At 39.6% G+C, this 12,515-nt stretch overlaps 1 protein-coding gene across 3 annotated transcripts in view; it reads right to left on the bottom strand.

Moving 5' to 3' along the window:
* Positions 1–12,515, bottom strand: part of ANK2 (ankyrin 2) — a 183,686-nt gene that overhangs the window by 96,363 nt on the left and 74,808 nt on the right. For all 3 annotated transcript variants that reach the window (XM_058420498.1, XM_040063639.2, XM_040063640.1), the window contains exon 4: positions 11,907–12,005. In XM_058420498.1, coding sequence (XP_058276481.1) covers positions 11,907–12,005 — 99 coding nt within the window. The remainder of the gene's footprint in view (positions 1–11,906; positions 12,006–12,515) is intronic.

The following is a 12,515-nucleotide window of genomic DNA, read 5'->3' as shown; positions in this document are numbered from 1 at the left end:
AACTTATTTGATTGTTTAGTATCTTGTGTGCTTTCACACCGAATGAGAGGGTTGTGCATTCACACAAGCAATCAAAATTAATACAAATATGTGATGACAACCAAAAACCTTGTTTCAGAGAAGCCAATATTACTGTTTCTAGGAAACCTGCTGTGGAAACATTCCAATAATTTCTTAATGAAATGAAAACTCATTTTTCAGTCACCAGATAATACAGAGATTGTAGAACTGATGTCTTTATAACCCTCTTCTGTGTTTACAAATGCAGAGGACTGTTCAGGCAATAAACATTATTTATGCCATCGATGTTATATGATATCCATCATAAAAGTTGCAGCAAAATTTTAATGCTGCTTTGCCTAATATTCTGGCATTTCCATCAACAATCTTGGGACAGAGAATTAAAAAGTGGCACCCAGAGAATAGTTAAGAGCAGTTCAATGCCAAAAACAGGGAGGGATGTATTTTGAGTGGCTTTGCACAGGAGTCAGTTATTATCCAATATTCTCAGAAATTATTCAAATGATGGACTCTTGTTATAGTCACAGATAGTATGACCAACATAGTCTGCAAATGCATCCCACCACAGGATCATCATTTGAAACTGTGGTCAAAAGACCTGGAAAGGTAATTTAGTAGGGACAAACACAAATTTCTGTATTTCTGCTGGAAAATATGAACTACGCACACAGGGAATGACAAGTTAAAGAATAATTCTACAGAAAAGGCCCTGAAGGTCACAGCAGTCTTCCAGAGACTGGTCACTGGTCAAGGAGCTCATTCTGCTGTAATAAAGAAAATCCTTGCACTGGCATAGAAATGTATCTCCTTAGGGAAGCTACCTTTCTTTGAGAAAAGGATAATAAAGGGTGGTGTTCCAGCTGGAAATGGCAAAGTGAACGAAAACAGTCTTAAAAGGGAAGAGGGAAGGTCTGTTCTGCATGATCATGATGACTAAAACAAAAAAAGCAGAGTTTACAAGGCTGCTGGAGGGAAAATTCAGGTTAGACATCAAGAAAAGCCTCTTAACAACAAGGTCAGGCTGACAGGCAGCTTTCCTCCTCCCAAATCACTGCTAAAACCAGGCAGCAAACTGGAAGCACACAGAGCCAGCCTCTCCCATGTCTCCTCTGGGGCAGGAGCCGGGGAATCAGGGACCTCTGGTCTCCCAGCTCTCCTCAGACAGCTCTTAACAGGGAGAGGGAGATAAGAGATCCCACCATAACATAGAACGAAGGAAGGCTGTTCACCGAGTAACTGGGAAGGTGCAGGGGATTGCCAAGCAGAGGCATGAGCTGGCAGAGGGAGTTAGGAACAGATTGAGTTCTTTTCCAGTGCAGTTGTAGGGAACAGCACAAAGAAACCTGCAGGTAACCACGCTGGCTCACTGTTCCAGCTCTCCTTCCCACTCCGGAAAAAACCAACGTGGCAAACTACGAGGGATAACTCCCAGTAATTTTCCACTCTCCTCATCAGCATTTTAGTGGTAAAGTCTAATCTTTCAAATGTAATACGTGCAGTTCGTAAAATCCTTCTAGCTCAGAATATCACTAGGGTCACACCCAGTGAATTGGGTGAATATGACAATGTTCAAGCCACAGTAAATCAATTTGCTTAAAAGCTTTGTAGAATCTTATTTTTTTAATCAACTCAAGTCCCTAGTTCTGGAACAGAACTAGGACAATAAATCCTGGATTAGGAGACTATAAACAATGCATACCTGACTTCCTGACCTTTTAATACCAAGAAATACTAAATGTTTCTCTATACAGAGATCCAAAAGAGTGCCCATTCTATCATACCTGTTCTATGGCCACACCTGAAACTAGAGCAATTAGGAGAGAGAGAATTCCTGCATAAAGTGATAGAATCTTTGTTTTCCTTCAGGTTTTATTTATAGTCTAAAACTACTCTATCTCTTTTGTTGAAATCTGGCTCATTTTGGGAATTACAACATGCAACGTGCAAAACTGCCTTTACCAGACATGCTGGAAAAGATTCCCCTGAATTTCTCCCCCTGGCAAGGTCAAGCCTGACTTTGTCTGCTGGCAGGGAGAAGTCTGCTTTCAGTGAAGCTCTGGTTTCAGAGCTTCTAATTGCAGTGTCCCCAACTGCGACAGTCCTGGCCCTTGGCCAGGAAGCTCCTATTTTAGGATTCCCAATATGCCTGCTCTCCTTGGCAGAGCTGTGCCCAGTGGGATTACATGCTGGCCCTGCTGGAGCTGTTCCTTCTCCCCTGGCCACTGGACCCCTGGTGTTCCATCCTCCTCCCACCCATATGGTTTCTGGGAGGTGCCTGTCTGTCTCCTCCTCCACAGCGAGTTTCTCTCTCTCAGTCTGCACCTCCTGAACGGAAATGCCCACAAAACCCAGACCCTTCCCTTAATTTCCTTTCCTTTTGTCAACCTAAAATCTCCTTCCCAGTTTCTCATCTTTTAGTTGCTAAGATCTGTACACCGATACTTCAGCCCTCCATTCTGCCTCTAGAGGTATGTCAAAGCTCAAAATCCCATAGCTCCCCAAACTAAAGAAAACATTTTCCCTTGACTTTTGTTTCACTATCCCAAAGTGTCTCCTGCTGAATCCATGACATACTGGGAAATGATTCTCCATGGCCATACTGCAAGGGAGACTGCCCTCTCCCCTTCACATGTGAAATGGGACTCAGCAAGTTTATTGGGTCAGTGAAGGGTACTTTTTATTTCAATAAATTTCCCTTTAGTTTATGGTTCCATAACACCCAAAATTAAAGGAAGAATACTTACTGTGACCTGGAAAAGGAGAACTGCACTACATTTTTCTTTCTTGTAAAGCCCAGCTGTGCTATCATGTTTTGTCTGTATGTTTCGATTTGGTGCATCATCAGAAAAATCGAAATTAATTGTGTAATGATATATAACATTCATTTCCCGAGAATGGTTTAATCAGAGTATTCCTGGTAAGGACAGACTATTCCAATTTCATTAAACCCACGAATGTGTACTGCAAGATGTTTACTGCTATAATATAAAGTCAGAATGAGAAATTATCACTTAACAGATTATATTCCATACTCCAGTCTTTCTACTACATTCGCTGATTTACTGGCTAATTGGAGAAAATGAGTAGCTCTCAAATGATTCTTCAAGCTATTAATGTAAATTGGCAAGTCTGTATATGACTCAGAATTTGTATCATTAAATTGTCCCCAAGCCCTAATGAAGAACTCAGGCTGAAGAAGCAGAGGGATTATTAGAGTATTGAGAAAATCATGCAGTTCTGTAGCTTAGTGGAGGTTTATTTCATGGCAGGCTTTCAAGGAACCAAGGTTTCTCTTTGCATGCAGTACCGAACTGTTAGCTGTGGGCTTTAGAGTCCATATACGATAATATACATATATCTTATGTCCACATATATATAGGAATATATATATATTCGTACTGATAAGAAAAAGAGATAAAATAGAGGTATATGATCTCTACATTTTGCCTGTTTGAAGGGGCTTCCTGAGAGTTAGCAATGTATCCTTTGACTAAATACTTACCATAAACTCACCTGAACATAACTATTTTATTTTATAGGCTCCCAGGAACTGTTTAAGATCATATTGGATGGCAGAGATTACCAGGAAAGAGAAGAAAACTGACACCTCATGCAATAGTTTACATACAGATGTTAATTTCTCCTTAGTTTTACTCAATAAAAACAGATATTGACATGAAGGATGAGACAAGGGTGAGACAAGCTTAGATTATTAACCACATTAGAAAATCTGTGTGACTCATGGTCCTGTGCTAAGATACTGTTTCATGCAGCAAGATCATGAACATTTGGGGGCTTTCAAGGTCAAGACCTGTTTCAGGGTTTTTTCTGTTCTTCAGAATATTGCTCCCCTTCAGCAAGAAGAGTAAGTTCCTGATCTAAATTTTTATTCAGCAACAGACAATTCATCTTTCTGTTTTCCCCATTTTCTACCGGTACCAGTCTAAATCAGTGACACCTATGCCTCACCTTAACAGATCTACCTGCAGGCACTGCTTCCCTTATCCCAGTAGCCAGGAATCCCTGCAGGAGAGGAAATACCTCCAGCCAAGGTTATTCAATCTCAAACAGGAGAATGTTATGCAGGGAAGGAAAAGAACAGAAGCAGCGGGCACAAACTGAGCATCACTTTTTTACTATGAGGGGGACCAAGCACTGGCACAGGTTACCCCGAGAGGCTTTGGAGTCTCCATCCTTGGAAATACTCAAAAGCCAGGACATATTCCTGGGCAGCTGGCTGCAGGTGACCTTGTTCAAGCAGAGGAGGGGACAAGATGAGAACCAGAGGTGTCTTCCATCCTCAGCCCTTCTGTGACTCAGTGAAAAATCCTCCAACAATCCGAGCAATAAACTAATTGTAATCAATGAAATGTGAGGGTGACAAATAAATGCAATCTACAAGCTAAATTCAAAGTACCTTGTTTTGATAGAACCATCAATATCACAATTCTGGGAATTTTGCTCTGTGCATTACGCTCAGAGCATTATTTTCAGCCAATCTATAAATAAACTCTTCATAAGAGGATTATATCCGAGCAGGAGAGATTCTCTGTATAAAAGGGTGAATTAAGGATAGATCAAGGTACGCCTGTTAATTTTTTGAAGTCTGTTTTTTTGTTGCTCTTAGCTTACATCAAAATTCAGGATTTCAACATAGCAGTAACTTTAACAATTATTCACCTTCATATTTCTTTTCCATTAAAATATATTTTCCATGAAACAGACAATCCATACTCTTTTTCATGAAAAAAATCTCAAATAATTGAACTATGACATCTATATTTACATTCAATCTAAGAGCAACCATAAAATTTGTGAAGATAAGGGTATGAGATAAAGGGATAAGATAAAGGGAAATTAATATAATTTAATTTTAAGGTGCCTAAGGAATATCGTTTTATCGTACAGTCAACAAAAAGAGGGCTACTCTGAAGAAAGATTGGGCATATTCAAATCAAGAGCTCCTATATCCACGTTATGAGAGGGTATCAGTAAAAACACCTTTTAGATACATCCACAACTAAATGAAATGCTGTGGACTTCTGATGAAAGCACCACATGTTTTCAGAGCAGAATCTTTCCTCCATGCTTCCAAGTGAGCAGTACATCACGTATTCACTTGCTTGGGCTATCATTTCCTTTATAACAAAGCTGGAAAGTGCTGGTAAGGATGACACAGAGATTAAATGTAATTATCTGTGCACATAGAAATGCAGGATGTAGAGTGGCACATCCCTAAGGGGGCAAGCAAGCTACTGTACTCTGACCTGCCATAAAATCCCCCAGCAAGTGTCAGACAATCATTTAGATGACAATTCTTGCATCCATCACACATGGCAGATGCTGAGCCCCACAGAGTCCCACAGATTCAAGACAAGAAAAGTAGTCAGGAACAAGATAAGGACTACTGGATTTAGGGAGGCTGGTCCCTAAACTGGTAGAAACAGCTAAACAAAAACAAAAAAAACCAAACCACCCAACAACGAATAAAACAAAATAAAACAAACCAAAATTTAAATATTATTTACTTGTTTGAGACAACAGATTATAAACTAACTAATAATAAATATTTCTTTTTTACATGTGGTGACACAGAAGCCTACACTGAAAACAGCACCACCCCTACAGCTGTCCCACTAATTCTCTAGTAATATAAATAGTGTATGCCACTATATACTTACACCATGGCAATAATGATAAAGCCTATGGATAAATGATGCTGCCTGGGCTGTGATAAACTTGGCAAATTCATTCATGAGGGATCACCCAGGACTCCAAGAGCAGCACTACGTATACGACACCTGCTGCCTCCCCACTGCAAGGCCCCTCTCTGGGCAAGTGTGAGTCAAAGTCACTTTCGAGCCCAGATGCTGAATTTAAAGAGTACAAATATTCTATTTCAGCAGCTTCAAATATCACATTTTCTTTTCCTCAAGAACAGCAAAGTAATAACAGTGCCTGAAACACAGCCAGGCAGAAATCAAGATGTTCCATGCTCTGGAAATGATATTTTCATACCAAGGGAGCCTGTAATAGAAATGGAGCTGATGGAGAATAATGGGACGAGAACAGATTGGTCATGCACAAGAAAACACCACCTCAATACTCAGCATAGGTAAGGGCCCAAAGGTTTAGTCAGGGAAGACTCTCAGATTTGAATCTGGGCACTCATCCAAAACTGCATTTGGGGTTTGCCTTCTGAAACATGGTAAGGGAAAAGCAGTCCTGAAAGCATACACTTATTTTGTGTGGCTGAGGGCTGGAAGGAAGACAATACTGCGCTAAAAACAAAACAAAACAAAACAAAACAAAACAAAACAAAACGATGTTTCTATGTATTTGGTTGTGGCTCAGTCATCCCCATGCTCATAAATATACACGGCCAATATTTGCACTGCCTGATTCTCACAGCCACCACTGCGCCATCCCAGCAGGGGAGAAACATGGTGTGCTGGTTTGCTGAGCCCTTACCCTTCCAATTGGCCTGTTGAGTTCCTTCAGCCTCCTAAAGCTAATATGTTCTAAGAACAGGTATTATTGACTGAAAAAACACTTCTTGTTTCAATCAGAATCTTTCCACATGGACCATTCATCCTTTCATAGCAGTAAATTGACTAAGACATACACTGGAAATATTTTCAGTTTGTTTTCAGTCTTTGCTGAAATATTTGGGGTTTTTTCATTCTTCTTAATGTATAGCCTTTGTTTACATCTCTCAAAATCCATAGAATCCTCCAGAAGGCATTTCTTCCTATTTTTTTCCCCTCCAGTGAAAAAATGATTACATTAACAATGACCAGCTGTGGCTAAATAACTCTTCTTGATACACAGCAGCTAAAAATCTGCCTCTTTAGATATATTGATATAAAATCAGAAAGCCCTGTTGGTGGAATTAAAACCTTTTGTCATAATGCAGTAGCAAATACTCTGCAAAATGTGCTCCATTCCAAAGGTTAGATTATCCTTACAACCCGTGGGGAGAGTAATCTCTGTTAAGCAAATCCTAGTTCATCCTGACAGAGACAAGCTGATCACTTCTCTGAGAATCACCTAAATCCTCCCTTTGCTTTTGTGGTAACACAGAACATGGACATTCACGGAGCTTTTATCGCTCCTTTTGGGAGCACGTGTCAGGGCTGGAAATGTGCTGCTCTAAGGATTGCTTCCATCCAATGAGAGGTCTGGATAAGAGTGCTCCAGCAGTCACAATAACCTCTCCTCTGTGTTGACCCAGGAAGTGGTGATCACAACAGGGGCAAACTTAAAGCAAAAATATTGCTTGGCTAATGTGTTCTCAATGCGCTTAGAGCAGGATGCCTAGGAAAGGAAACCGGAGGGCTTTTAAATAACAAAATCAGCTTGGGGGAGGACTGATTTATTTAATCCTTGCTCTCTCTATCTGGGTCACTTTAAATAATCTGATGATTAAAAGGTAGCTCCTCCTTTCATGAGAGCCCCTATACAAAGCAGTGGTCAAAATATAACCTGCAGTAATGGGGAACACGTTCCGTTGTAAACTCAGTGGCGGGGAATTCTAAAATTGAAGGGAATTACTTGTTTCTCAGGCAACTCCAGGATACAACAGTTCCCTTACAGCTGCCAAACAGGAGCAGATTGTATTTCCTCATTTTGCCTTCTACTTTTCAGCTTTGTACCCCAATTACTTGGCATTTGTCAAAGCACCTCATCCCTAGGAGGTGCAGCTCCACAGAAGGCTTTTCTTGACCTTGTGTGGACTGGAAGAATGTCAGGATGAACCCACTCCCTAAAGAAGGCATGGTCAGGATAGCACAGCATCATTGCTGCAGGGACAGTGTACAGGTACACTCAGTTACGAGGATTGCTGCAATCAGGCTATCAGCACATTTGGAAGTGATTTCACATTGATTTCCAGTGATCGGACATCTCTGATGCCTGTACATGAGCCAGATGGTGCAGGATGACTTAAAGCAACAGGGACACAGAGTAATTTATCAAAGGAAAGGGTTGGACTGACAAATCTGGTGATATTTCTTCCACCTTGAGAAAATCCAAGAACTGACATAGGAATTCCTAATATGTGGAAAATGTAGATCTCATTGAGAGGAAGAGCACAAAAAATACTTTTCTAACTCACAAGCAACAACTAAGACTAAGTTTGGGGTAAAGAGATGATGCAGCTGTGGAAGAAGGGAAACACTGGGCTCAGTGGATGTGTGATGGGGACATGGGTGTGGGTAGATGTGACAGAAGTGAGTAGCCAATTGCACTTCCATGAGTCTGCCTGATGAAACATTCCAATGCTCCCTGAAGACTGCTGGAATTTCCCACTGAAATTCAGAAGTACGTAGAGGATCACCCACCCAAGTGAATACATAATTCAGCATGTATGGCATCAATCATCAATCCATGGGTGGACCTTGTTCTGTTCTTCAAGGAAACACAAAGCTCAAAGGAACAGCCTGGAGCACCCCAGTGGATCCCTTACCTACTGTGCATTCTCGTTCACACCATCCCTGTATTACCAACGAGTGCAGCCTGGCCTGATCAGCACAGGACCAAAGTCATGGACAAATCAAGAAGAGAAATTGCAGAAATCAAGTTTTCACCTGATGATAACGTGTTGAGATCAGCTCACTGAACTATGCGTGGAGTCAGCCAAGCAAAGGGTTTACAGATACTCATTATATACATATATTTACTATTTAAAATTTTTAGCAGAAGGCGCTTCTAACTGAGCCAAAAAATTCCACACTTGTCCAGTTCTAGGTGTAAGTATGCCAGCAAAGAGGAGCATCTAGTAGAACTTTGGCCACTCTAGGTGTGCCCTCATCCCAGCCTTTGCCTGAAACACGCTCCAGGAAGATGTGAGCTCTCAAACGGCATGCATGCAACTGGAAGTGGAGTCACTCAATTAGTAATCACTGTGCAATTAGGCTTCATATCAAAATAGAAATTACTTCTCTAAAAATAGCAGTGATGACATGCTAGCTCAAAAGAAACAGAGCTTTTAAAAGAAGATTAACAAAATAACAGCTCTGAAGGCCAACAAAAAACTGAAGGGCAAAGCAAAGTAATCTAATAGAAACCAAAATGTATAAAATCAGAGCCCAGAATGCTTAACAGCCTCAGATAGCACAGATGGGGTTTGTAAACCCAGTGGGTTTAATAGCATTTCCTGAGATAATTCTGTTATTTTGCTGTTGCAAGGAACTGGAAAATGAGTGTGGTATTTCAGATGTCATTGCTTGTAAGTTTTGATAAAGGCCAGTGTTTTTATGCAATTTAATGGAGAAAATTAAAGGAAAAACAATAAACTGAACAAGCTCAAGTTGCAACTACTGCTTTATCTACCAGTTCACCTCAGAGAAGAAATTTTGTCACTATGGGAAATTGTCATCGCTGAAAGCGTGAATGGCCTTGACAGATACTGAATTCTTTAAAGGGGAAGTGATGCAGCAACCAGAGTAACTCTCCTGGCACTAAATCACTACCAGCAAATGGCATTTCACAGGGGCCTAAAAAAAATAAAGTGTGAAATAACAGAGATATCAAGGAGAAGATGCAGAACACCCTCAGCAGCAACAACTGCTGCTAAAAGACTTAAGGGTAACAATGCAGCCCCTATTTTTAAAAATGGAATTGAGGGAAAATATAAATATGAGAAGTTGATCATTTCAGTTATAATTTCTCACTTTTGTATTTCATTTTACCTTTAATTTGTATTTTTGTTCATTTCTCACTTTCTCAATTAAGCCCTTTCCTATTTTTCTCCTTTTTTTCATTAGTGACATGTTTCTAGACAAAAAAACCTGAGATTTTGAGAACTCAAGCACATTCTGTTCAGTGTTTCTTCTTCCTTTTTTCCTAGCTAGCTTCATATTCTTCTGTAGTTAGATATGCTTGAACCTTACTTCATCTGCTATCATAAACCACATGTCTATTCTTTATTAATTTTGGTGTTTCCGTTTTTTTTCTCTGTAACATTTATTTTCTATGATGCAATTCCTGACACATCAATGCAACCTTGAGCAGAAAGGCAGCATTCATCGGCTTCTTTCCATTCATGGAGCATAAAAAAGTTACTTTATAATTAAGGGACACCTTCCACTGGAATGTCTCCTTTGACAGTGGCAGGAAGAGCATCTGAACATCTCCTGCCTGAAGCAGCTATTACCCATCTAATCCATCTCTTCTGGAAAAGCAGAGCAGGCCAGAAAGACACAACCCAAGGCCCCAAAGCTGGATGACACCACATTAAGGACTCCCACTCCCGGTCAAGTCATGAGGACTTGTTTAATTAAGACAACAAGGCACAAAGGCAGGACATCTGTATCCCAGCAGTTCCAATCCATCCAGCCTGCAGGCAGCCAGTGAGCAGTAATGGGGAAAATGCCCTCCATCAGATTAACTCAATTAAGTCAAGTAGGAAATGCCTGTTAACAGCTCTGTGTACAGTACACAAAGCATCTAGTGCTAACAATAAATGTATTTAAAACTAGAATACTCTAAAAAGTAATACCTGTGAACACATTTTCCAATCCTAATTGGATTTTCTTTTCTTAATTTAGAAAAACTCATTTTCTTTTTCCGCATAAGGAAAAGCATTTAGGAAGATTTTTTGAGGGATAATGTTTCATGAAAGTATTATTTTTTAACAATTATTTCTCTTACATTGCCCAAAACATTAAAGACTTTTTTTTGTCTTCTAATACCTATGAAAACACTGATAAATGTATGAAGAAATCATCCAGCTTGTTCCTTATGAAAAGAGTTTGCTAAATATTCGAACAAAGGAACTACGTTTCTTATCTTTAATGGGAACAGACCATCTGCTGTCCTGAGAGAGCTGTTCCATCATTTTGGGGCAAAAAGCATAATAAAGAATATATTTTTAGAATCTTGGAGTCATGAAACTTTAAGGTTTTTTCAGTTTCTTTCTCTTGTCTTAAAATGTGCTAAAGGAACAGAAAAACATTCATTTTGTGAAGCTGTTTACTCATCTCCTGCTCTCTACTTACCTTACCCTGTCCATAGTGAATGTGTAAAATCAAACAGCAGGAATCCCTCCAGGTCCCAGTTTCCCAGGTCTGGGTAAGCAAGGTGTGGAGCTAGTGCTAGGAAAAATGTTTTGGGTTTTTTTGGAGGATGTCACTAGCAAAGCACTTCAGAATGATGCAGTTTCTCTGTCATCTATACCATCTGTTCAGCCCCTTATAGCTATAGACAACTGCTATTTCACTAGTTTCAGCATTTGAAGCATTTACAAACATTAATCGAATTATTTATTTGATAAATGGTTCTTAATCCTAATCAAAGGAAATAACAGGTAATGGACACCACCCTGTCCTCTGGTGTGTTTTGGAAGACCAGACAAGTTTCATGTGAGTGGAAAAAAGAGGGCAGTTTTTACAGTTGGTTTTCCTGCCAGGACAAGGTGATTTTCCCCAGTTCAAATGTCCATCGCAAACTTTTGATTGAAATTCTTTCTGACCACATAAGGAAGGAGTTTGGAAGCCTAGACTAAGTTATCTGCAAACTTTCAGCCAAAAAATAACCATAAAAAGCAATTGTACAAATCAAGCCCTGAGAAATTATCTTTTTCATTTACATCACCAAATTCCATTCAAATACCATGTTTATACACTTTGGAACCTTTTAGGAATTCCTACCATGCTTCTATAAATTGTTTCAGAAATTTTTCTATCACCAACAATAGGAGTTCCTGCATCACACAACGAGCATATAATGACTTCAAATCAGTATTTACTTTTATTCTGCTTATAAGAGAATGCCCCAATTTGCTTGATTTGTCAGGCCTGGATGTTTATAAGCAGTGTCTAATAGATCTTACAAGAGCACAACCAAATAACTTTTAGAAGTGAGAAGGGAAAAGAGCATCATACCTGAGATTGTGCATTAATATTGGCTCCTTCCTTCACCAGAACTTTGACAACTTCAGCTTGTCCTGCTAAGGATGCAATGTGCAGGGCTGTATTCCCTTTCTGTTAGAGGGAGGGGAAAAGTGCAAGTTATTATTACCCTTCTTCAGGAATCATTTCAATCAGCGGGTTTTTTGTAGCATTCATGTGCCCGTGCCTGCCTGTGGAAAGGCTAAAAGGAAAACAATTTATCCCACAGGTGTTTTTCCATTGTGTCCATGGGTGAAAACTCTCTGGATATGTTAAAGTCAATTACTGATTTTCATAGATTTGAAAAAATCTACTACTTGAAGCTATACTAATTCTCCTTAAAATAAGGAGGACCTGTCACTGGAAATAAGGAAAATCTGGTATTGCTAAAGACTTCTAATGCTTCACCCATAATATACTAAAAACTGTATTTTCCTCTTCATTTACTACCAATGAGCTTCAGCAAAGACAACTCCTAGGCCATAACAAAAATAACAGTTTAAATATCAGTGAGGTAATTATATTATTCTTTTATTTTTGTACTTTTGGGGGTTTCGTCTGTATTTCTCATATGTATTTCTCATATGTATTGAATAAGCTTAA

Source organism: Hirundo rustica, chromosome 5, assembly GCF_015227805.2.
Source record: "Hirundo rustica isolate bHirRus1 chromosome 5, bHirRus1.pri.v3, whole genome shotgun sequence".
Classification (NCBI taxonomy): Eukaryota; Metazoa; Chordata; class Aves; order Passeriformes; family Hirundinidae; genus Hirundo; species Hirundo rustica.
Note: the sequence above shows the minus strand (reverse complement) of the source record. Positions and strands in the feature narration are given on the sequence as shown.